At 33.5% G+C, this 24,425-nt stretch overlaps 1 protein-coding gene across 1 annotated transcript; it reads right to left on the reverse strand.

The window, feature by feature from the left end:
* Nucleotides 1–204: 204 nt before the first annotated feature.
* Nucleotides 205–2,380, reverse strand: LOC141605487 (cinnamoyl-CoA reductase 1-like). The gene is made up of 6 exons (XM_074424280.1): nt 2,139–2,380; nt 1,480–1,652; nt 1,198–1,383; nt 957–1,119; nt 682–868; nt 205–553 (listed from the first exon to the last, which is right to left on the reverse strand). The coding sequence occupies exons 1-6, from the start codon at nt 2,248–2,250 to the stop codon at nt 409–411; spliced, it is 966 nt and encodes a 321-aa protein (XP_074280381.1). The 5' UTR covers nt 2,251–2,380; the 3' UTR covers nt 205–408.
* Between the last annotated feature and the right edge of the window lie 22,045 nt (nt 2,381–24,425).

Consider the following 24,425-nt stretch of genomic DNA (forward strand, 5'->3'; position numbering starts at 1 on the left):
ATGGAAGCAGCGACTGATTTCGTCAAAAGTATTAGGACGTCAGTTTAAAACCCTGACACATGACAGAAAGGAAGGGGCTGCGACTCTGCATTATTTAACCTGACCTTTCCAAAAGATGTTTACTCCCATATTAGATTAGATTTGAGACGCATTTGAAAATTCGGATATTTTACGTAACCAACCAAATCATAACAAGCATAGAAGTAAAGAACACAATCGCAATGAAACATCTCCAAATGTCAAGATGAAGGATTGTTAAGCATCAGCTTAAAATTACATTATTTCGATAATTAAGCCGTTTGAAGGAGGGTCTTACGAAACCTAAATCGAGAAACATAACACCAAATTACATTATTCTGATATATATATATGCTTTATAGCAGCATATGTAGCTTCGTAGACCCGGAATCAAGAGAGATATCCTCCAGCTTTTAAACTTTCGACGGAGTCTTTGATGATCTCCTCCATTGGAGTGAAGTTTAGACCCAAGTCCATCAACTTCTTCCCGGCATTTTTGGTTCTCAACAATCCTGGCTGTGTATCCTTCGGAAGCCTATTTATAGGAACAATGTGTAGGAATTACGTCCTTGTAAAACAGTAAATATAAACCGACACAGAATTATAGATATCCCATGGCCTGACTCGATCTTAACGAAAAGCGCGCAAATTATGACTTGATACCTTGGAACATTGTAGTCAGGGTATAGTTCAGCAACCTTAGCAGCAAAGTCGCTAAAGTGAGTAATATCTTTAGTGCACAAGTGCCTTCCAGTCGCGGACTTGTTTTCATACAACAAAATATGAGCCATGGCTACATCTTTAACATGTACACATCCAATGTAAAAATTCTCATATGTTTCCGTGCTCCCTGCATCAACGATTTTACATGATTTTCCCTTTTGTAACTTTACAAATTTCGATTTGAGACAGAGCGACAATCCGAGATATATAATTACCTTTAAGGAGGGCAAGAACTACAGCCATGCTGGAATTGAGAATAGGTGGAAGAACAGGGCCTAAAACTGTAGCCGGATTGATGACCACCACATCCATGTCTTTCTCCTTCGCCACCTCCCATGCGGCTTTCTCAGCCCACATTTTTGACAGTGGATACCATAACTGTAAATATATGTTAAAAACCTTAAATACAATGTTAATTATTAAAAAAAAGAAATGATGAAAAAGTAAGTATCTTACTCCCTTGCTCCTGCAGTATTCCTCATCGGTCCAACAATCTTCCCCCTTGGGAACATCGGCAGGCCAATTTGGGCTAGGAACAATGGACGATATTGAAGAAGTCACCACCGCACGTTTAACACCCAACTCCTTTGCGGCCGTTAGTACATTCTTTGTCCCTTTAATAGCCGGTTCCAACAACTCTTTCTTTGTTCTCGTAGAGTACATTTGCAAAAGTTAAGCCACAGAACAACATACATAACGCATTTACATTTATGTTATTTAGACGCTTCACTAATATACCTCAGGGTCGACAACTTGACCAATGACATTGGGTGAAGCAAGGTGGAAGACACCGGAAGTACCGGTGAGGGCAGCGACAATAGAATCGTAATCAAGAAGATCCATTTGAAACAACTTGAGACCATTTTCAGCTCCTTTAAGTGCTCTTAAATGCCCTGTTTCCTTTGGATCATCTACCCAAACAAAAGGACGACTAAGTTAAACAATAATTTAGAAAGTCGAGTTAAATTAAAGTTATTGAATCCTCTGAATCCCGATAAATTATGAACTCGTAAGCATGATTATTCCTTCCTTTTTATTCAATCTTCGTATTCTAACCGTATCATTTCCTTAAGAGTCTTTTTATGAAAAAGAATACCAAAGCACACAGCAATGTGGCTTTGAAAATGGACTCGTTGCCATGCATGTGTTCCTTATATAAATTATAAATTACGGGGTATCATGTAGTACCGTTGTGCATTTTCCTATAAAAAAGTCCTGTAATGTTTATACACTTCATTTATTTATTGCTAATAGTAAACGAGGTATCCAAGGTATGTATATGGATTACAAGATCGTTGTATGTTATACAATGATCTTACAAAAAAAGCTGAATGACAGTAGGAAGAGTAAGCAAGATGAAATAATCTGAAAATGAAGAAGGGCAGGTAATTACGTACTGAGATCTTGGACGGTGGCGTGGACGGTGTAGCCACGATCAAGGAGGAACTGGACTAGCCAGGACCCAATGAAACCGCTGGCTCCCGTCACACAAACCGCCTCTCCTGTCATTATATGAACTTGGTTTGTATATATATTTTAATTTAATTGCAAAAATGTGAGATGATAATATGATGATATGCTCTCTTTTGAACTAATATTTATAGTCAGTCCAACCTCAAATAATTCAACACCACACATTGTAGTAAGGCCCTGTTTTTTTCGGCTCAAAAGAGTGGAATTAAATTGAATTGAACTGAAAATAATAGAGCTGAACTGAAATAAGAGTTAAATTGCAAAGAGATGAGTTGAATTGAAGTGAACTGAACTGAAATTAATAGAGCTGAACTGAAATAAGAGTTAATTTGTAAAGAGATGAATTGAATTGAAGTGAACTGCATTGAATGAAGCTGAACTGAACAGAGCTCTGAAATTAAGTCCAAAAGTACAAGCCATAAGTCTTGCTTGAGATGAATTATCTGTCATAAATCTTAAAACGGGTCAAATGTTACCATATGGTAGGAATAAAGACAAAAATTTTGCCATTTTCTAAACAATTTATTACGTGATTTGGTATGTATTTGATATGTCTTAACCCGTCTCAAATAAAACACTTAATTGCTTGCTTTTTATTCTTTACTTCCGTATTGGGCACTAAATCTATAGTCACTATTCATTAACACTCAGGAACGGTAGATACTACTTTTAGGTTGAAATTTCCGTCTCGTATCATTTACAGTAGTTTTTATTATGTGACTCATTTTACACAAAAGAATATGAATAGAGTGAAGACGGAAAATCTTAATCACAACTTATCTTTCAAATTACTCCTCCTTGTACGTAGTATTATACGGTTAGTCCCTGTAAAATTGTCTCCTATATTTAATTTTGGAAAATTATCTACTTTCTAAAATGCACCCCTCTTTTCTTGCAAAAAAAAAAATATTGACCATCAATAACTCTTGGTCACAAGCTCAGAATACGATAATTTTTTTCCTCAAATTAACCGTCTTTAAGAGGTCTTAAGTTTGAAAAAGAATTCACCGACGTCTCAACTCGTAGTCGGAAATTATGGTCGGTCAAAGTTTATTCGTTAAAAAGCTTTGACCAACCATAACTACCGGCTACGAGTTCAAAAGCGGTGAATTTTTTTTTTCAAATTCAAGGTCTTGATGAAATAATTGGTTTGAAAAAAAAATTACCGTTTTCTGAACTCCTAACAGAGAATTATTGTCGATCAAAGTTTTTTTGTGAAATGCGATAGGCATACTTAAAAAACGAAAAAGTTAAAGGGTACATGAGAGAATATCCTTTAATCTTTCAATTACATACATAGTATGTAAAAATTGATCACAATTGTGGTGATAGGGGATTTCACTTTTGACTAAAGTTAAGGGGTTTAATTGCTACAATTGAAACATAAGGGCCTAATTTCACCATTGAACAAAATTAAGGGGGCAAATTGCCACGTTTAGGCATAAAATAAATCAATTTATCTTTTCTAAAAGAAATCGACGAGAAAAAGGATTGTACATCAGATGTACTGCATCATACTTAATGACTTTTTGAGTTTTTGTGTATTTTTTCGAGTACTATAAAGTTTATAAATTACATTTTAGTTTTATAATGTCAAAAATCAAATTTTTTTGAGCTTATATGTAATTTTTTTTAGTTATAATGTAACTTTTTGAGATTAAAGTTGAAGTAAATAAACTCAAAAACTTTATAATAAAATTCAAAAATTTTAGATTAAAACTCAAAAACTTTATCTTAATGCTCAAAAACTATACTATTTGATGTAGTATATCAGATGTATAATCCACTTACTGGAAATCGACTAGTAACTCTTACTCGTACGTAGCTCCAGTTGACTTATATGTTGATTGGTAAATATTTGGAGTTGAAGTTCAGGGTTTTAAATCATTACAAATTCTCATTTGTAACGGACATATCCGTCGCAAGCTTGCGACGGGTCAAATATAATTCATGTAGGTATTATTTGACCCGTCGCAAGCTTGTGAGGGATATACCCGTCACAAGGGAGACTTGCTGTTAAATCATATTAAGGATCTTTTGTCCTACTTTCGTATTTCATTGTAAACTAGTTTTGTTACCCGTGAAAATCACGGGTTATCTCTAGGAAAATTAAAAATTTAGATAGTTGATTTTTTTTTGTGAATATCAAATGAAATCGTAATTTATTTCATCATTGATACATATTCCTATTATTTAGTTTTGATTATCATCTAATAAAAATTCTTAAATTTTAGAATTTGATTACGTACGAATTAGAAACGTAATTTATTTTCGCAGTACATATTTTACTCATCTCAGTACATTTTACATCAAACTTTCCATTTATCTACCCTTGACTAAAAAATGTCATCCTCATTCTCTCTACCTTCTCTCTATTGTTACATCCTTGACAATCTTCAACCTTAGTCAAATTACTCACTAATCCGTTACTAATAATCAAATTGCCACATCGACTCTTTGTTATTGTTTTTTACTTTTTTTAATTAGGGTTTATGTTCAAATTAATTATTGGTAATTGGTGGGATGATGGGGATATTGGTGTAGTCGGATGTCGCCCGCGATAAGGACTATTGGTGGTCACCGGATTTGGTTCAACAGGCAGATATATGTAGTACATTTAAAAAATAAAAATAAAATCAAAATAGCAAAGAAATAATGTAGTACACTGGGCGGCAATATAGGGCATTAGTGCAAATGTAGTATGCAGTACGGCGTAATGCATAAATTAAACAAATTACAAAATTCCGTTCTATTGGGCTAAGTAGTTCATATGTATGTCGTATATAGTAATGTAGTACAGAGTGTTACACCGCATGCGATCTAGTAAGGCTTGAAATTATAGGGGAATGAAGGTTTGAAATAGTGGATTTGTAAAATTAGAGGGGGATGAAGGCTTGAAATTAGAGAGAATACAATAGAGAGAAGTTAGAGAGGGAAAATGGAGGAAGAAATGAAAGGGGTATAATTGTCAACATTGTACTGAGTTGAGTAAAAGGTGTACTGCGAAAATCAGGACCCATTAGAAAACTTTAACCCAAATTCTCATTATAGACGGACACTATCCGTCTATACGTATAGACGGATACCATTTCCCCTCATAAAATACCCATTTGCCATAAAGTGGGAAGCACATGGGGGTGCCCCACCTTGTCCCCCCTACCCATTTTATTAGAGGTCTTTACCCGTCTGTTCGCCCCACCCGTCTATACCAAGACCTATTGAAACTTTAAAACCAAATTGAAATATTGAAGTTGTTAGTTGTATAAAAAGCGAATTTACATGTGGAGTGTGCATGACATCAAAAGTTAGCCGCTAACCATATGACTTCACCACAAGGTCTTCCTTTCGTACCGCCTACAAAACAAAAGTATAACAAAAAACAATGCACAAATTAGTAATTCGTCATTCCAAATTCAAGTTAAAGAAAATACTGCAAATTTTTACCACCCCAAATGATTGTTTTGGAGGAAAACAAATGAGACGATCTTAAATAGGAGAGGCTAAATAATGCTAATTTGGAAGTTAAATGATGTACACTAAAATTAGTGTTCGTAAACTTTAATTTAAATGACATAAATATTAATTAGGAAAAAAAATGAAAGCATTCAAAGGGTTGTATATAATGGGTTGTTTTATATAATCTTTATGGTGGTAGGAATTATTGCAAAATTAGTATGAGAGTTAAATGGAGTAACGATTAGGCTAGGGTAGGGAATTAGAAGAGACTTGTGAGAAAATTCGACGATGCCTTTAAGAAAATCATTGGACTTATGTGAAAATTATCGTGGGTTGAACTTAAATAATGGTTGAATATAAAATGCCATAATTTTACGTTTAAGAATATTATTAAGCTACTCATTTGTTTTTCTTTTCAAGTTTATGTAATTTTAAATAAATATATAACTTTTATGAGCTATATTACTATGAAAAATGTCAACATTTTTTTTAGTTTTAAAATGGGAATTTTAATTGTAAATTAAGAAATTTTGATGTGAATTTTGGTAAGTTATATTTTTTTTTGGAATTTTTTAATTCAACCATGAAATATAGTTTGTAATTTGGAAGTTCATGAGTAATAATTATTAAATGGAGTATTAGTGAATGGAAACTATTGTAGGTTTAATAGCCATTATAAACTATTGATTCCCATCTTTTAATTTGCCTTTTCATTTATTTTTGAGTTATGAGTATTATTAAATAAGATAATTCATTAGTGAGGAGCTCAAATGGTAAAACAAATAGGAAAAAATGTTAATGAAAATTACTATTATTATTATTGATCTTAAATGGTGGTTAAAATAAAATGTCATACCTTTACTTTTAAGAATATTATTAAACTTCACAATTATTTTATTTTTAATTAAAAGGGTTTGTATAACGATCTTAAATAAATAGATGTAGGTGTAAATTTTAGGTGGTACAACTTCAGGAAAGTTAAGTTTAACTTTTTACCAAAAAAAAAAAAATATACAACATTTTCAACCAATATTTCATCATATGAAAATAAATTTTTTAAAAAAAAAACTATGAAAAACTTTAATCAATTCATTAACATGTTTTATTACAAAACATTCAATTAAAATGCTAATTTTATAAGTTAATGTTATGTTGTCAATTGTCATTAATTAAGTAAGCAATATAAATTAAAATTAATTAATATTTAACCCATCTAAAACTGACATGTGGAATAAAATTAAATGGTATAAATAACCTTTTTTTTTAAGGTATAAGTAGCCTTTTAACTATATAGTGTAGATGTCTGGGTGGAGAATGTTTGGGTAGGCGTGTGTCAATCTTAACTAAGGTGGTAATGTGAATGTCTATGTGGCTTTTCCACATCCTACGTGGCTCTGTCTAGTTGGCATTTTTTAGGATGCCTTTTAATAGTATTTTATAGATAGATGTCACTTCACTTATCTTTTGAGATATCTGGCAAAATAAAATATTGCAACAAATATATTAATTTGTTGATGTATTAGAAGGTAAGTGAGTGGGATACACAATAAGACACTAAATGAGATAGAAGATCCCCACGGTTTAAATCAAGGCCCCCTTATTTATGACTTTATTTGAAGATCAATCTATAATCTATAATATTTAATTGGGTTAATTGATAGGATTAATCCAAATTATTGGTGGTCTTCCCTCAATAATCCAAACTTCAATTTAACTCAAAATAAACAATACTATTACCATCCTCCTCTCATACTACCCTTAGTAACCGATTATCTGCTCATTAGGTCACCTTTTAAGTAAAAAATATATTCTAAAATCATTGAGAACAAATCAACTCCGTCGTTCCATGACTCCATGTCTTCATCCCCTTCCTCCCCTTAACAGATATAGTCCTCCATCACCAAACACCAAACACCAAAACCACCACCACATTACTACCAACACCAACACCACATCATACCATCCACCACCAAAAATTGTCTGACCACTTAACTCTTAGTGGTGGTAGTTTTCAAATTTCACATATATTATTGTAGATCTCAGTAAGAGATCCGAGTAGAATACGAGTTTTTTGGTTTTTGGAGCCCCCAACGCTGTCGATCGTGGTGATGTGCAACCCGTCGTAGCCGCCATTCTGCCACCATGTAGACTATTTTAGCCTCCCTCATCATCATTCGTGGTGGTGTGAAATTAAAGTCCGACGCCATATTTATGAAGGAATTTATGGGGTTTGGTGTATGGTTATAGGGCGGGAAGGAGCTCGCCGATGTCGTGAGGAATACTGAGATGAGAGGAATAGAGAGACTGAGAGAGCTGGGTCGATGCACCACCGTTTGCCAACGAGATCTAGACCAGAGGTTTGGAGGAAGGAGATGCAGGAAGATATACAATATCTGATGGCTCAAAAATTGGCCGACGTGCTGCACTGGTGAAAGTGTGTGGTGCACCAATGTTGTATTTCTGGGGTGGTTATTTGCAGGGTTGTGGGTGCTGGAGTGATTGTGGTGATTGGTGATGAGGCTTATGGTATTCACCTGTTAGTTTACCGGTTTTCATAGGTTAAAAAGGACATAAGTGTAGTATGAGAAGATGACGGTAATAGTACGGTTTATTTTGAGTTAAATTGAAGTTCGGATTATTGAGGGAAGAACATTAATAGTTTGGATTAATCCTATCAATTAATCCTATTTAATTAAAAGGCTAACTTAACACATTCAATTTTATTCCACATCACCTTAACACATTCAATTTTTTTTTCCACAGGAGATTTGTACACCTTATTATTTTCTAACATTTTTATCTATGAAATAATTATAAAATCTATAAAATATAGTTAAAAGACTAACTAAAATATTCAATTTTATTCCAAGTGACATTCTTATAATCCCCCTTATACTAAAAGAATAAAAGTTCTCCCAAATTTTTCCGCCTAAATGAATTTGACTATAGTTCGGCTTTCATTATATCATACCTATAATTGGACTTTTATTATATCATATCTATAATTGGGCTTTCGTTATAATATATTTACAACTGGGTTATACTGAACTTTTCCTTTTCCACCAATTAATACAAAACATTAATAATAATAAATTTTACAATTAAATTTCAAATTGAGTTAAATATCAGTTGTATAATTATTATTTTATTTAATATTTCTATCTAAAAAACCGCGCATTTGCGCGGGATCTATACTAGTTAATTTTATTACTATAAGATTATATGATGACCATAATTAAAAATTTAGAAGAACAAAAAAAAAACATTTAAAATAAAAACCGCGAAATCTTTAACAGATTTTCACTCAAAATTTGATATTTTTAAATTTTAACCCTTGAAGCAAACGAGGATTAAATAGGAAAACAATTAAAGGGAGTTGACATTAGTCACAGTCAGTACGAAGTATCGTGTCACTATTAGACGTGGCAAAAACAACCCGAAACGAAAATGCTGACCAGAGACCCGACGCGACCCGAAAACCCGAATTGACCCGACCCGGTCCGAACATGACCCGAGCTTTCTTGACCTGTAACTGACCCGGCCCAAAAATGACCCGATCCGAAACCACTAAACCCAAAAAGACCCGACAAAATATAAGTCTAATTGAACCGAAAAGACTTGAAATGGCTATTTCTCTATTATTTATTGACCTGAAAATGACCTGATCCGAAACAGACCCGATCAACAAACCCGAAATAGACCCGAAACCCAAAATGACCCGTCCCGGCTCGAATTAACCCGAAATCAATGAGAGACCTGAATTGACCCGACCCGAAATGGCATGACCCGAACCCGACCCGTTGACCCGTTTTGCAAGGTCTACGTGTCATTATGTTTAATTTTCATAATTCACATCCTATTTTATCATTTGTCATGTTTCCAAATAAATCGTATTTATATAGGTAGTATTAATCAAAAGAAGGAAATTTATACAAGACCCATGATTTTTCACGGGTTTCAAAACTAGTTGCTAATTTAAATCACACGATTTGTAATTTGTTGTATTAAATTACTCTCCCACTATTTTATTTTTTTTTCCCACTACTCAAATTATAGGAGGGGAAATTCGAGAAGTGAGAAGAAAACCGAAATATAGAGGTAGTATGTGTTAATGCAATGAAGATCCTTCATTTTCTCCCATAAATCCATTGAATAATATTTTCTCCTTTATTTTTATGCATACGTGTATAATTGTTTGATGTTGTCAAGATGCAATCTAAACCGTTAAAAGAAAATGGATTCTTCATATTTTTTTAGAAAATGGAGAAGATTTTAACTCGGGTTAATGGCTACTATTTCAAACCGTCTATCGTGGAAATTTCAAACATAATGAGATCTTTTTCAGGAAAATAAATGGCTGTTATTTTGAAAGCTTTTTAGCTTGATGGAACCTACATGCAATAATGCTCAGAAGAAAACAAGCAACTAAAAGCAGATTTATTACAAGACACATTTGCACATCAAAGCTCCATTTCTCTTGTGATCATATAGACATCTCACATGTTTTTTTACTCCTTGCTATAGGAAATATTATTGTGTCTTTCGAAAGGATAGTCGTTCTTACACCTAAAAACAATCTATCAAATAGAATATTTTAAAGGTTTTAAGTGTAGGGAATATGATATGCCTGAAAGACGTAAGAATTTTTCATGCTATACATAGGCTACATAGTATATTCTCAGACATCGCCACCAACATACAATTTTGCATTTCGTTGCTCTTCATATTTCCTTCAACTCACTAGAAGAAAAGGAGGAGGAAGCTAAAGATTTATGTTCATTTTAATAATAATCAATCTCCCTGTCTAATTCATGTCCTTTTGTATGAGAAAAAGGAACATACATCGGATGTATTACCTCAGATTTTACTTGTTTTTGAGCATCTTTCTATTTTTTCTGAGCTTATTACCTCAAACTTTATTTGTTTTTGAGCATATGTGTATATTTTTTGAGCTTAATAAAGTTTATAATTTAGATTTTAATTTTTTTTCCGGCAAAACTCAAATTTATGTAAGTTTTATATGTAATGTTTTTGAGTTTTATTGTAATTTGTTTGAGCTTAATGTTTTACTAAATGAATTCAGAAACTTTATAGTAAGACTCATAATTTTTAAAACAAAGCTCAAAAACTTTATTATAATGCTCAGAAAGTATAAACTGGTGGTAGTACATCAGATGTATAATCCACTTACTGCTTTTGTATTTCTCTCCTCCTCCCATTTATATTGTTTTACTTTTTATTTTGGGTGAATTTAAGTAAAACTAATGAAACCTTAGGATCTAACCATTAAAACACGTCTAAAATTTTGAGACGATTTTAGTTTCATTATTATTATTATTATGGGATATTCTACCGTGTACCCCCGTGGTTTTCGGTTTTCTACGTTGTACCCCTCCTTTTTTTATATTCTACGGTGTACCCCTAAACTCTATACATTAGTCTATACCATGACCTTATTTATTGTCATTGCTAACTTAGATTCTTAAATGACCTATTAAATCGTCTATTCATCATTCCAATTACTTGATAACCTACTCATTTACTTATTAATTCGCCGAATTACTCATTAGCCCAAGAAATAGTATACGAAAATAACTAAAAGTTCAAAAAATCTCCATTATCATGTCATGAATCATAACAGATGTTTTGTAATAGTAGTTGGTGCTTATTAAAAGGGATCTGTGATGTTTCTCATATAGAATGGTGATACAACATTAATAAGTCAGAATAAATGTCAAAGTGCCGTAGTTTGATAGTGATAAAGTTAATGGAGAGTTAAACGAGGTTATGATGGAAAAATAAGTAAGAAGTTTAGAGGTACAATGTAGAATTTAAAAAAAGGAGAGGTACAACATGGAAAACCAAAAAACTCAGGGGTACACCGTAGAATATCCCTATTATTATTCATTATCTCTCTACTTTGAAACTCTTATTTCATTAAACCTAACAATTCTAGATCTTAATTAGGGAACTAAATCCGCCTTCTTGGATCTACCCATTGAAGCACTTATATTCAATTTTGAGTTTGAAAGTTCGAATCTTTATCTTGATCATTGTTAATTGTTTTGTTCCTAATCATATATTCAATTTGAGTTTGAAAGCTCGAATCTTTATCTTGATCATTGTTAATTGTTTTGTTCTTAATCATATCAATATTCTCTTATGATTGCTAGACACGCATCTAGTTATCTATTTTGTTTTCTTATATGATTACTAGGCGCGCAACTAGTTACCTATTTTTTTAGGTCTATTCTATTTTTTATGTTCTACAAATGAAATAAATTAGTTGATGAACTGATGATGTAATCCATATTTTCTTTGGTGGTTAAAAAATACATGCACTTAAGTTATTCATATTAAGATCAAATTAAATTAGGCTCTTTTTTTCTAATTTAATTTCATTTCAGTTCAACTTTATTCATTTCACTTCAGTTCAACTTATCTTTTCATAAATTAACTCTTACTTCAGCTCCATTAAGTTAAGTTTAGGTTCATTCAGTTCAATTCAGCTCTTATCAACCTAAAAAAAATATAATTTAATAAAGGAAATGTTCAAATCTTTTGCGATTTGCAGTTAGTCTCTTATGTCGGAGATATCCGTGTACAATACTATGTAGATAGATAGAAAAAAAAAAGTTTTGTTATTCTCCAATATTATTCTTTTTGTTTTAGTCTATGCAAGTTGATAATAAGTAATTTATTTTAACTACAAAATAAATAACTCTGTTTTAAATAAAAATTTGTAATTTGATAAACTTGAAATATAAAAATGGAATAAACTCAAATATTGTTTGAAACACAAAATGTCGGAGGCCGACATCCGTAGTTATTTATTATATTATTGGTTAATCGGTCCCCGTCGAATGCAAAATTTCTTCGAAATGGGTGGATGTGAATGTAAAGGCAAGGGATAGAAAACGGACACTTGGTATGATATTACTGAAGTGTGACACACTGACACTCGGGTGGGCTTGCTTTGTTGGAGCAATGACAAAAGTGCGAGGAAATTAAGTGTATACGTGTTGAGTGCCAGATTACGGAATGTGCTCTGAAAAGCCATAGGCCCTGGCCAGGAGTATGGAGCAGGATACTCCCATAAAAGTTATAGAAAAATTAAAAAAAAAAAAAAACAAAAAAAAACAAAAATAACTACCCAGTACATGTTTTCAAGTCATGTTTAATTGTACGTTTCTTCTTCTTTTTTAAATTACTCAATTTCTCAATTTTAAAATTATATCAGATTAATTAAATTCATAATTTTCATCTAGTCGTTTTGAAAATTTTCAAGTTCATAATTCATAATCATCAAATTAAACACCATATTCACTAAACTCAAATGAATATAATAGGGTCGAATACGACTCATATTCATTACATTAAACTATGATATTCATTAAACTCAAAATGAATATAATAGTGTCATGGGGTGAATATGACACCACGCAATACATATTCATCAAATTATGTTATCATATTCACTAAACTCAAAATGAATATAGTAATTTCATATGGTGAATATCATAATACAAAACACATGTTCATTAAATTATACTATCATGTTCACTAAACTCAAAATGAATATAATATCCTAATATGATGAATATCTTATATCTCATTAGGTAATACATATTCATCAAACTAAATTACCATATTCACTAAATTGAAAGTGAATATGATAATTCCATATGATTAATCACACCCTTGAAATCACAAATCTAACAACGAATAATGAGAGAAAAAAAATAAAAATTTAATTCAATTAATACACTTACCTGTTTAGTAGATAATCATTCAAAACGTAAATCTATGATTACAAAACTAATAGGTTGGATGGAAATTAAATTTTATGTATAATTCTTTTGATAAGTATGGAAGATCTAGGTTTGAAATGAGAGGAAGAAGAGTTTATGTTAATCGTAGAACTGATAACTGCTTAAGAAAGTGGGTTTTTATCTTTTAATTTTTGTAAAAAGTGGGTTTTTATCTTTTAATTTCTGTTTATTTTATTTTTTAACTAGTAGGAGTAGGAAACATCCTACACCTGGGTATAGGGTATAATGATTGAGGGCCCTCTCACTACGGTCTATAAAACCAAAAGTTAATTGGCAAATGGGCATGGTTAGATCATGCAAAATAAACCCAAATTCAAAAAACTGATTGAAAATATAGTATCTGATAACTTATTGTAATTGACCCAAGTTAATCTGAATCGAATTAAAATTGGACCAAACTTATTAATAGTGGAATGATACCCGAAACTGAATATAATTGAACCGATTGATCTGAATGAAAAATGTCTATTTTCTCATAACTACGTTAATACGCTCATATTAGATAAATTTTTTCGTTTGAATCTTTATTTATTAATGATATTATGAATTATTACATTAAAATCGAAAAGTATAAGTATATTTAAGCTAATTTTTTGAACCTCGGCTTAAGAAAATTATGAATCGAAACTCAATTGAACTGAAATAGACGGGAACGTACCCGACTCTAGCACAAACCGATTAAAGTTGCTAATTGAAATAAAACCGATCGAAATCGAACTAAAATCAAATTAGGGTAAACTCTATTTAAATCGAACGATATAACCCGATCTAAAACTTAACCGAATAACTCATTTACCAGGTCCACAAATAGCAATTATATACATAAAGCAAGCAACACTTATGTTTAATAAATTACATTTATGTTTTGGTGCAAGTCATTTTGAGAAATGGGCCCCTTGTAACGAGTTTGAATCCATTGTGGTATTAACGGGTCATTTTGTATTTGTTATTGGGTTATTTTATGTAAATAATTCAACCTAAGTCGGATCTTCTCATATTAATCCGTACTATTGTTTAACTCATTAAAATTTGGGTTATTTCACGGCAATAATTCAACCTATATCTTCCCTTCTTATATTAATCCATATTACGTTTTAACTCAGAATAATCTGATTTATGCACACATTGTTCTCATAATACATCGGGTAACAGGCTACCATTGATTAGGTCATTTTTTTAAAAGAAAAATAGAAAAAATTTAAAATAAAATAAAATCACTAAACCCCCAAGATTCTTCTATATTTCATCAATTTCCAATCAATTTATCACCTGCCAAACATGTTACGTACTTACTTTCTAATTAATTTAGCACTTTACTTATCCAAATTCACAAATAAGTTAGAGAAGATGGCTGTTCACAGTCGAAGATCGAGAACGAAGAAGCAGTATTCCGTTGTAAAGACCGTAAAACCTTCATGAAATCTCGTCATCTCTCACAACGCTTTTGCCGCCGCATGCACCACCTCACTAGTAGAAAAAGTCTCATTGACATCGGTTATTTTACCCCATTTACATCGCTTTTGTGGCGATGTTTCTGGGGGCGACGTATTTAGCATTTTTACCTTAACATCGATTTTAGAACCGATGTAAATAGTGTAGAATTAACATCGATTATAGGTAAAAACCGATGTTAATTGTATTTCAATTACATCGTTTTTGGTCTAAAACCGATGTAAATAGCTATCATGCATTTCTTTAAATGCGTACGAGATATTCACTCGTATGATCAGTATGTTTTCACAAACACCTAAAGTCCGTCAATACGATGCGGCGGCACGCTTCTTTGAAGCTAAGCTTGAGAGGGGCCAAAAGGTTGGTCCCCATGTACTCAAAATGGTCGAATATGTTGACATCCTAGAGCGTCTAGGTGTAAGATTCCTAATACTCTTGTGGTGGATCGTATCCTCCACTCACTCCTCACCAAGTTTGCCCACTTTAGGGTAAACTACAACATGAATGACATGGATAAGAGTTACCATGAAATTCATGCACTCCTCACCCAAGCGGAGAGGGATATGGAAGCTAGTGGGAGTGAAAAGGGAGATGTTTTAACCATGAAGTTAAAGAACATGTCCCTTGGAGTCAAGAAAAGAAAAGGGAAAGAAAAGTTCCAATTCAAGAAATCGTCAAAGAAACATGACAATGAAAAGGGGAAAGCCATTGAGAATGGCAATCCCAAGGCAAAAAGTGTCAAGCTCTCCGAGGCCGAATGTTTCCATTGTAATGGGAAGGGGCATTATAGGAGGAGTTGTCCCAAATACTTGGAGGATCTCAAGGAAGGGCGTGTGACGCCTATTGGTATGATTTTCTCTCTCTATGTGATAGACGTTAATTATGCTTGTACTTTCACTTGGGTACTTGATACCGGATGTGGCTCTCACCTTTGTAATCATTTGCAGAGTTTAAGGGATGTGCAAGCACTAGCAAAAGGTGATGTGGATCTCCGCATGGGCAATGGAGCTAGAGTAGCCGCCGTTTCCGTGGGGACCTATGTGCTCACTTTAGCTAGTGGTTTAGAGTTGTATTTAAATAAGTGTTATTTTGTACCAACTTTAACTAAGAACATCATCTCCATTTCCGCGTTAGACGCGGAAGGCTTTTGTTTTATGATTAAGGACAAGTGTTGTACTTTTTCTTTTAATGATGTGGTTTTTTGCAAGGCCATTTCAATTGGAGGCATTTATGTTTTAAATGATGTTAATGACGTTTATCATGTGGAAACTAAAAATCTCAAAACGCGTGATCCAAACGAATCCTACCTTTGGCATTGTCGTTTAGGCCACATAAACGAAAGACACATTAAGAGACTTGCTTCATCAAAAGTGCTCAAACCATTTGGTTTCGAATCTTATGTTACATGAGAGTCTTGCCTTCTAGGCAAGATGACTCGTGCACCTTTTGCCGGAAAAGGGACACGAGCTAGTGAAGTTTTGGCTCTCATACATATGGATGTGTGTGGACCATTAACCATCACCGCTAGAGGAGGTTTTCACTACTTCATTACTTTTACTGATGACTTAAGTAGATATGGGTATGTCTACTTAATAAAGAACAAGAGTGAAGCCTTTGACAAGTTCAAAGAGTTCCAAAATGAAGTAGAGAACCAATTGGATAAAAGGATAAAGACCCTACGGTCCGACCGTGGTGGTGATTATTTAAATATTGAATTTGATTCACACCTAAAAGATTGTGGTATAGTATCACAATGGACTCCTCCTGGCACACCGCAATTAAATGGTGTGGCCTAAAGGAGAAACCGAACTTTACTTGATATGGTTCGGTCTATGATGAGTCTAACTGAGCTTCCTAGTTCATTTTGGGGTTTTGCCCACTTGTTTGCAGTATTTTCACTAAATCGAAGCCCGACTAAAGCAGCCGATAAGACTCCATATTAGATATGGATAGGAAAAGTCCCTCATTTGTCATTCATGCGTATTTGGGGTTGTGAAACGTACGTCAAGATCAAGTCTGACAATAAGCTTGCACCCAGGTCTGACAAATGTCTTTTTGTAGGATATCCAAGGGAAACACGTGGCTATTACTTCTATAATAAACACGAGAACAAAGTGTGTGTGGCTCGTGATGCTGTCTTCCTAGAAAAGGAGTTTATTTCTAGGAGACAGAGTGGGAGAAAATTTGAACTTGAAGAAGTTCGAGAGCCACAAACCGAGAATGAGGTAGAGGAGAACTTGGAGGATAGCATTCTCTCTTCCTCTGAAACGGTAATTGTTCCTAGAAAGTCAAATAGGATTTCTAATCCACCTGACCGTTACCTTGGTAACATCGAAGAGGATGGTGTTTTGTTACTTTTTGAAAGTGATGAACCCACTACCTACAAATCGGCCATTTCTAGTCCCGACTCCTCGCTTTGGCTAGAAGCCATGCGGTCCGAAATGGATTCCATGTACGAGAACCAAGTATGGGACTTGGTGGATTTACCTGAGGGAGTGAGACCCCTTCAGTATAAATGGATATATAAAATTAAGCTCGGCGTGGATAAACATGTGGATGTTTACAAAGCTAGATTGGTGGCAAAAGGTTTCACCCAAGTTCATGGTTTACACTATGACGAAACCTTCGCTCCATTCGCTATGCTTCGGTCCATTAGGATAATCTTAGCGGTTGCCGCATTTCATGATTATGAGATTTGGCAAATGGATGTCAAAACCGCTTTCTTGAATGGGATTCTAGAAGAAGAGGTGTACATGATACAACCTGAAGGTTTTGTGGATACATCTAACCCTAAGAAGGTGTGTAAGCTCAAGAAGTCCATTTATGGTCTTAAGCAAGCATCTAGGAGTTGGAATCATCGCTTTGATCATGTTATTAAACAATACGGTTTCACTAGAAGTGTGGAAGAACCGTGTTTATACATGAAGTTTAGTGGGAGTAAGGTTTCATTCCTTGTCCTATATGTGGATGGCATATTGCTCATTGGGAATGATGTTCCATCACTCACTTCCGTTAAGGAGTGGATAGGGAAACACTTCCAAATGAAGGACTTGAGAGAGGCACAACAAATATTGGATATCCGGATCTATAGGGATAGGTCCAAAAGGATACTAGCATTGAGTCAAGAAGCTTATATTGACAAAGTTCTTGACCGGTTCAATATGAAAGACTCCAAGAGAGGATTTCTACCTATGGGCCAAGGGATTACTTTGAGCAAGTCACAGTCTCCCTCTACCCCTAAGAAAATTGAACACATGAAGACCGTCCCTTATGCTTCCGCTGTTGGGTCTATCATGTATGCTATGATTTGCACTCGTCCCGACGTTGCGTATGCCTTGAGCATGACAAGTCGTTATCAAGCCAAGCATGGTGAGAGTCACTGGATAGCCGTAAAGAACATCCTTAAGTACTTGAGGAGGACTAAGGATTCGTTCTTAGTGTTTGGAGGAGAAACTGAGTTGCGTGTAAGAGGTTACACGGACGCAAGTTTCCAAACCGATCGGGATGACATGAAATCCCAATCCGGCTATGTGTTTATGCTAAATGGAGGAGCTGTTTGCTAGAAGAGCTTCAAGCAAAGCGTTACCGCGCATTATACAACAGAGGCTGAGTACCTTGCAGCGTCTGAGGCTGCGAAGGAAGCTGTTTAGATTAGGCAATTCATGGAGGGGCTATGAGTAGTCCATTCCGCCAAAGATCCTATCACTCTATATTGTGATAACAGTAGAGCTATTTTTCAAGCCAAAGAGCCTAAGTCTAGTAACAAATCTAGACACATTGAAAGGAAATACCATGTAATTAGAGATTATGTGGAAAGGAAGGAAATCGACATTTGTAAGGTTGGGACAGATGTTAATATTGCTGATCCTTTAACCAAGTCTTTATCAAAGGCTAAGCATGATGGTCATGTCGTCGCTATGGGATTGAGACGAGTACCATATTTTCTTTAGATTATGGATATGTAATAATTGGATAGTGTATCTCTTATTATATATATGATAATCACATTCATTGTTTTCGCATTCATTCTTTTATGAATCTTTTATTTAGTGTGTTTAAATTTTAATACCTTGTTTATCTGAATAAGTTATGGAGACAATGTTGAACACTATTCAAGTGAATAAGATGAACATTGTATTTTGTCCCTAGTCATTTAATGAGGTGACGTCTCGGAGTGACTAGATTGTAAGTCGGTTGATGGTTGTTCAACACCATAAGGTCATATGTGATGACTGGTCGATTACAAAGGCAGAGTGTGTGACACTTTGCCGGACAGTGACCATTTAGAGAGTCCCTAAGTTCTATTATAGACGCCTGGTCGTGGCGGGGATCTCTAAGATGTTCTAATGAGTCGATTCTTTTGACTGGAGACTATTATCTGAGCAAGTGCAGTTTTCGAGTGACTTTGGTTTTTGTCCTAGGTCGTGCCGTGAAAGGAGGCCAAAAGGGCATTTACTAGGTCATGGTGAGCTGTATTGTGCAATAGGATAGATTGGGCATACAGGAATTGTCCACCCACGTTGGGTATTTATATCTCAAGGCCACTCGAGGAGTTAATGACTACAAATGCGTGGCCACGCTCGGAAGTAATATGTGAGAGATTTTTCCGGTCAGGTAGTCACACTCCCTGAAGAGTCTATTGATCCAAAATACTCAAGAGGGGGGGGGGGTGAATTGAGGATTTAAAACTTTTGAAAGCTTTTTCGACTATGTATGTATAATTAATTATTTAAAGTTTATTGATTAAATTTAGCTAATTAACGAATTAAAGCAAAGCAAATAAACGAAAGAAAGAGACACGGATTTTTGAAGTGGTTCAGTTTCACAAGTCGAAATCTACGTCCACTATTCTCGATTAATAAATTTAGTACCTTTCTCCGGATTACAAATTTACTAACCCAACTCGTACAACTAACTCTAGCTGTAACTCAATGAGTACCGTTAAATACTCGAGTGACTAACTTACGCTAATAAGAAAGCACTAATGATTCTTCTAATAGTTCACGTTAATGAACGAGAAAGAAATCAACTAAGCACTATTATCTTATAACGATAACAATAAAAACGAATACACAAGTTTATAATTCACACGACCTTTTTCGAAAATAAACAAAATGGTTTTCTTGCTTTAAAACACGGTTTTTGTTTTGTGAAAATATATGAAAGTTATGCTCAAAGGTCTTAACTTTAATGATGTAAAGTATGGAGTATTTATAGTAAAAGAGAAGCAAGGGTTTCGGTTTAGCAAAACCCTAAGTGCCGTGGAAGGCTTGTAAAGCAAAAAAAGAATTAGGTGACCCTGACCTGCATTCTACTGAATACCTCAATAGTATTAAATGTTCCGGACTCCCAAATCATGAGCTGAAGTTGAAGGTTGGTGCTATGGTGATGTTTCTCAGGAACATTGATCAATCACGCGGTTTGTGTAATGGAACACGATTAATTGTGACTGATTTAGCGTCACGCGTGATTAGATGTACGGTTTTAACAGGTAGTCATAAAGGTGATCACGTGCATATTGCTCGACTAACACTAACTCCATCGGACTCCAGTAAATTCCCGGTACGTTTTAGCAGAAGGCAATTCCCCATCGCGGTCTGTTTTGCCATGACTATAAACAAGAGTCAAGGACAATCATTATCTCAGGTCAGCATCTACCTTCCAAGACCAGTTTTTAGTCATGCACAGCTTTACGTAGCGCTTTCTAGAGTTACAAGAAAAGAAGGTTTAAAACTCTTGATTTGTGATAGTAATAAGGTTACATCAAATAAAACAACAAATGTAGTCTACCTTGAAATTTTCCAATATTTGGAATGATATTAGACTATTTTCGTTAATTTTATAGTTATGTTTCTTCAATTTGATTGTAACCGCTTTTCAAATTTGATAACTATTTCCAATTTATAGCGATATTTATTTTGTTTGCTTTTTATTATTTCTCATACATTACATTTATTATATATTATATACTATGTTCCATGTTACAACACCGAATTTGTGGGTTTATATCACAAATTTAAAACATGTTCAAGTTTCAACCCCTTGCAAATTTAGCACGTGTTTTATTCTATTATGAATATATACAAGAAATACAAATTAAAATATACATGTTCATTATTTAGTATTCTTTATATATTCATACCGATTTCAATGATTATAAATTCATACCCATGCAAATTGCACGGGTTGAAAACTAGTTTATAGTAAAAGAGAAGCAAGGGTTTCGGTTTAGCAAAACCCTAAGTGCCGTGGAAGGCTTGTAAAGCAAGAAAAGAATTAGGTTAAATCTTTCCTTAATTCTTTTCCAAGACTTGCCTTAATAAATAGAGAAAATTGTTGATTATAGCCTTTTAAAAATCACTTTTTGAAAATTACAGCCTTATAAATTTTTTTTTGAAAATTACATCCAAAATATTACTTTTCTTCTAAAATTGCACCAACTTGAGGTTTTTGGTGAATTTTGATGAATTTTGATGATGTTTTTATGATGTACCCTTTATTATTTGAGAGTCTACTTACCCAGATTTCTTACCTCTCCTTAACACAAACCAATTAATCACCCCAAACATCATAAAAACATCATCAAAATTCACCGGAAACCTCAAGTTGGTGCAATTTTAGAAGAAAAGTAATATTTTGGATGTAATTTTCAAAAAAAAATTTATAAGGCTGTAATTTTCAAAAAGTGATTTTTAAAAGGCTGTAATCAACAATTTTCTCTAATAAATAATATCTTCCTATCTTAACAACTCACCAATATCTTGGAGATTAGGAAAGATAATATAAGGAGATAAAGAAATCTCTAACAAATATTATCCTAATACCTTAACCCTTATCCAAGCAATGACTTATTGTGCAAGAAGGAAATTACTATTTACGTTTTACTATTCAAAGCACTATTCACGTTTTACTATTCACAGCACTATTCATCCCTAATATTTTTATAAGATAGAAATGAATAAATCAAATAATAAAGAGATAACAAATCTCTAATCAAATATTATTTTAAAGATTTATTCAATCTTTCCTTCTATCTTTGCAAAAATAATATCTTATAAGTTAGGAAAGAATAAATCAAAATAATATAAAAGAGATATTAGATCTCTAATCAAATACTATAAAGATTTACACAAAACCCTAACTTGTACAAAGAGTAACCGTGTATGAGAAAGAAACGACTCATAAGCCCAATCCTCTTTCACGAAAACCCTAGGTAAGATAAATTAGGTTTAGGGTATTTTAGAGTATGTAGAAACTAGAAACCCTAATTAGCAAGATGCCTCAACTCATAAGTTGATTCAATCATAATTACTAATTATAAGCTCAAAGTAGAAACATACTCAATATTAAAATAAGCTCCCTTGTAAAATAAATACTTTTACTAAAACATTTAAAACGGTTTTCCAAAAACAATTTAAAAACTTCACATCTCAATGTTATAGTAGAAGAGCTATAACATTGAGCTCTTATATAAGTAATGTTATAGCTGTGAGGCCATAACTTTACCAATGTAAGAAGTCCATTCTTACGTTACCATTACGAGATAATCACCTATACTATTCTAATCTTCATAGGAGATCTTCGAGCATAGGCTACTTCATCATTCAAGCTTGATCAATCTTTAGATGAGCTTGATCAATCTTTAGATGAGCTTTATCTTCTCATGACGCTTGAATAACTCTTTCACTATCTTGTAATATCTTGATCCTTGATTGAGGGCTTGATCACAATATGTTCTTGTATACTTCCATCACAATTCTTTAATGCTTGCGATTAGTAAGTCCAATCTAAAAGACTAAACAAACAATTACATGCAACGAGTATATAGAATATAAAGCACTCTTGACATCATCAAAACATAAACATATATATATCTATATGGTTCAACACTCCCGATCGAGAAAACCACTCGCGATATGTTCGTGTGCAAGTGCGACTTGAAAAACACCTTGCATTGAGTGGGAGATTAAAACGGACAAGAGAATTGGTAGCGCACACCTTGTGTCCGACAAGTGGGAGATTGTTGAAGTTAGTGTCCTCCACAATAGTGCGTTAACATAATAAATCTCATTAATGGAATATCATCAGATATTTAATTATTTGATCCTCGTCAGTTGATTAACGTAAATCGATAACGGTTGGCTGACTAGAGTTTGACGTTATTGTCGTGAGACGACGGTGATCAACTGACTCCTTTCGGTCACACCTATAGGAACGAACCCCAATAGACAACTAATTAATTGTATGAGATACAATTTATTTAGTCCCTTGATTTGTAGACTAAAAGGTTAGTCAATTATTTTAAGAGAGAATTCGAGTTGCGAACTCGAGGAACGACAGTTATTATTTAATTATGTGATAATTGAATAATAAATTTTGGGAGACGGGTTTTAGTTAATTAATTGTTAATTTACTAAAATTGTACTAATTGATTAATGTGATTAATATTAGTACGTAAATAATATGTGTAGTGGTACACATATATTTACGGAGTGATTTGGACGAATTAATTATGGACGTATTTAAACATGAAACGATGTTTAAAATAAAATTACACGTATTTGTGCGATAAATATAAGAACCAACATGAACCCGTATATGGGCAAGTGGACGTGTAAAATAGAGTAGTGGATGATTACTCACATAATCATTTCACCTTACTTTATATACTACCATAATTTATCTTATATAAGATTTTGCATGTGATGTAAGATGAAAAATATAAGACAAAATTTGTCCACTCCAACACTCCACTTCCACCCGCCACTTTCCCTTCCTTTATACTCCATCCATTATTCATTTTCTACACTACATCATTTTGTATGTTTTGCATGTGAACATAAGATCATCATCTCTCTAAAAATAATTATTCATCTTTACTAAGTTTGTTAGTAAATAAATTTTATTACTAAGACTTGTTAGTAATATTATAAATAATATCAAGGGTATAATAATAACAAGTTCTAGATAAATACTTGTTATTATTTTTGGGTAAGTTCTTGGGTGCAACAAGAAGGAGATCATCTCTTTGAAGATTAGTAAGGAGGATCATCCATTTGGTATAAGCTCAAGAACAAGCTAGTAAGGTGAACTAGTTTGTGCTCTTTTTACCACAAAATCAATGTAAGGAAATTGTTTTTCCTTATACTTTCATTTTTATGCTTTCATATTAGCTTGCATGTTACATAGATCACCTAAATGACAAATTATGAGATAATTTAATATTTATTAGAGAGTCTAATATGGATCTATGATCTTTCAAACCATACCTCTTATACTTGAACCTTTGGACCAAAGGTTTCATTTATCTTTGTCCTCTCTCAGTTTTATCTATCGTTACTCTTGATTTGTTCTTTATTTCAACTCCAGTTCCTTCTTCTTTGAATCTTTCAAATTACCCTTTTCACATTGATTTCTCTATAAGCTTTTACTTCCCAAAATAATGTGTTCTTCTGGCTTGTGTTATTGTAC

The sequence above is a fragment of the Silene latifolia genome, chromosome 10 (genome assembly GCF_048544455.1).
Source record: "Silene latifolia isolate original U9 population chromosome 10, ASM4854445v1, whole genome shotgun sequence".
Taxonomy (NCBI): domain Eukaryota; kingdom Viridiplantae; phylum Streptophyta; class Magnoliopsida; order Caryophyllales; family Caryophyllaceae; genus Silene; species Silene latifolia.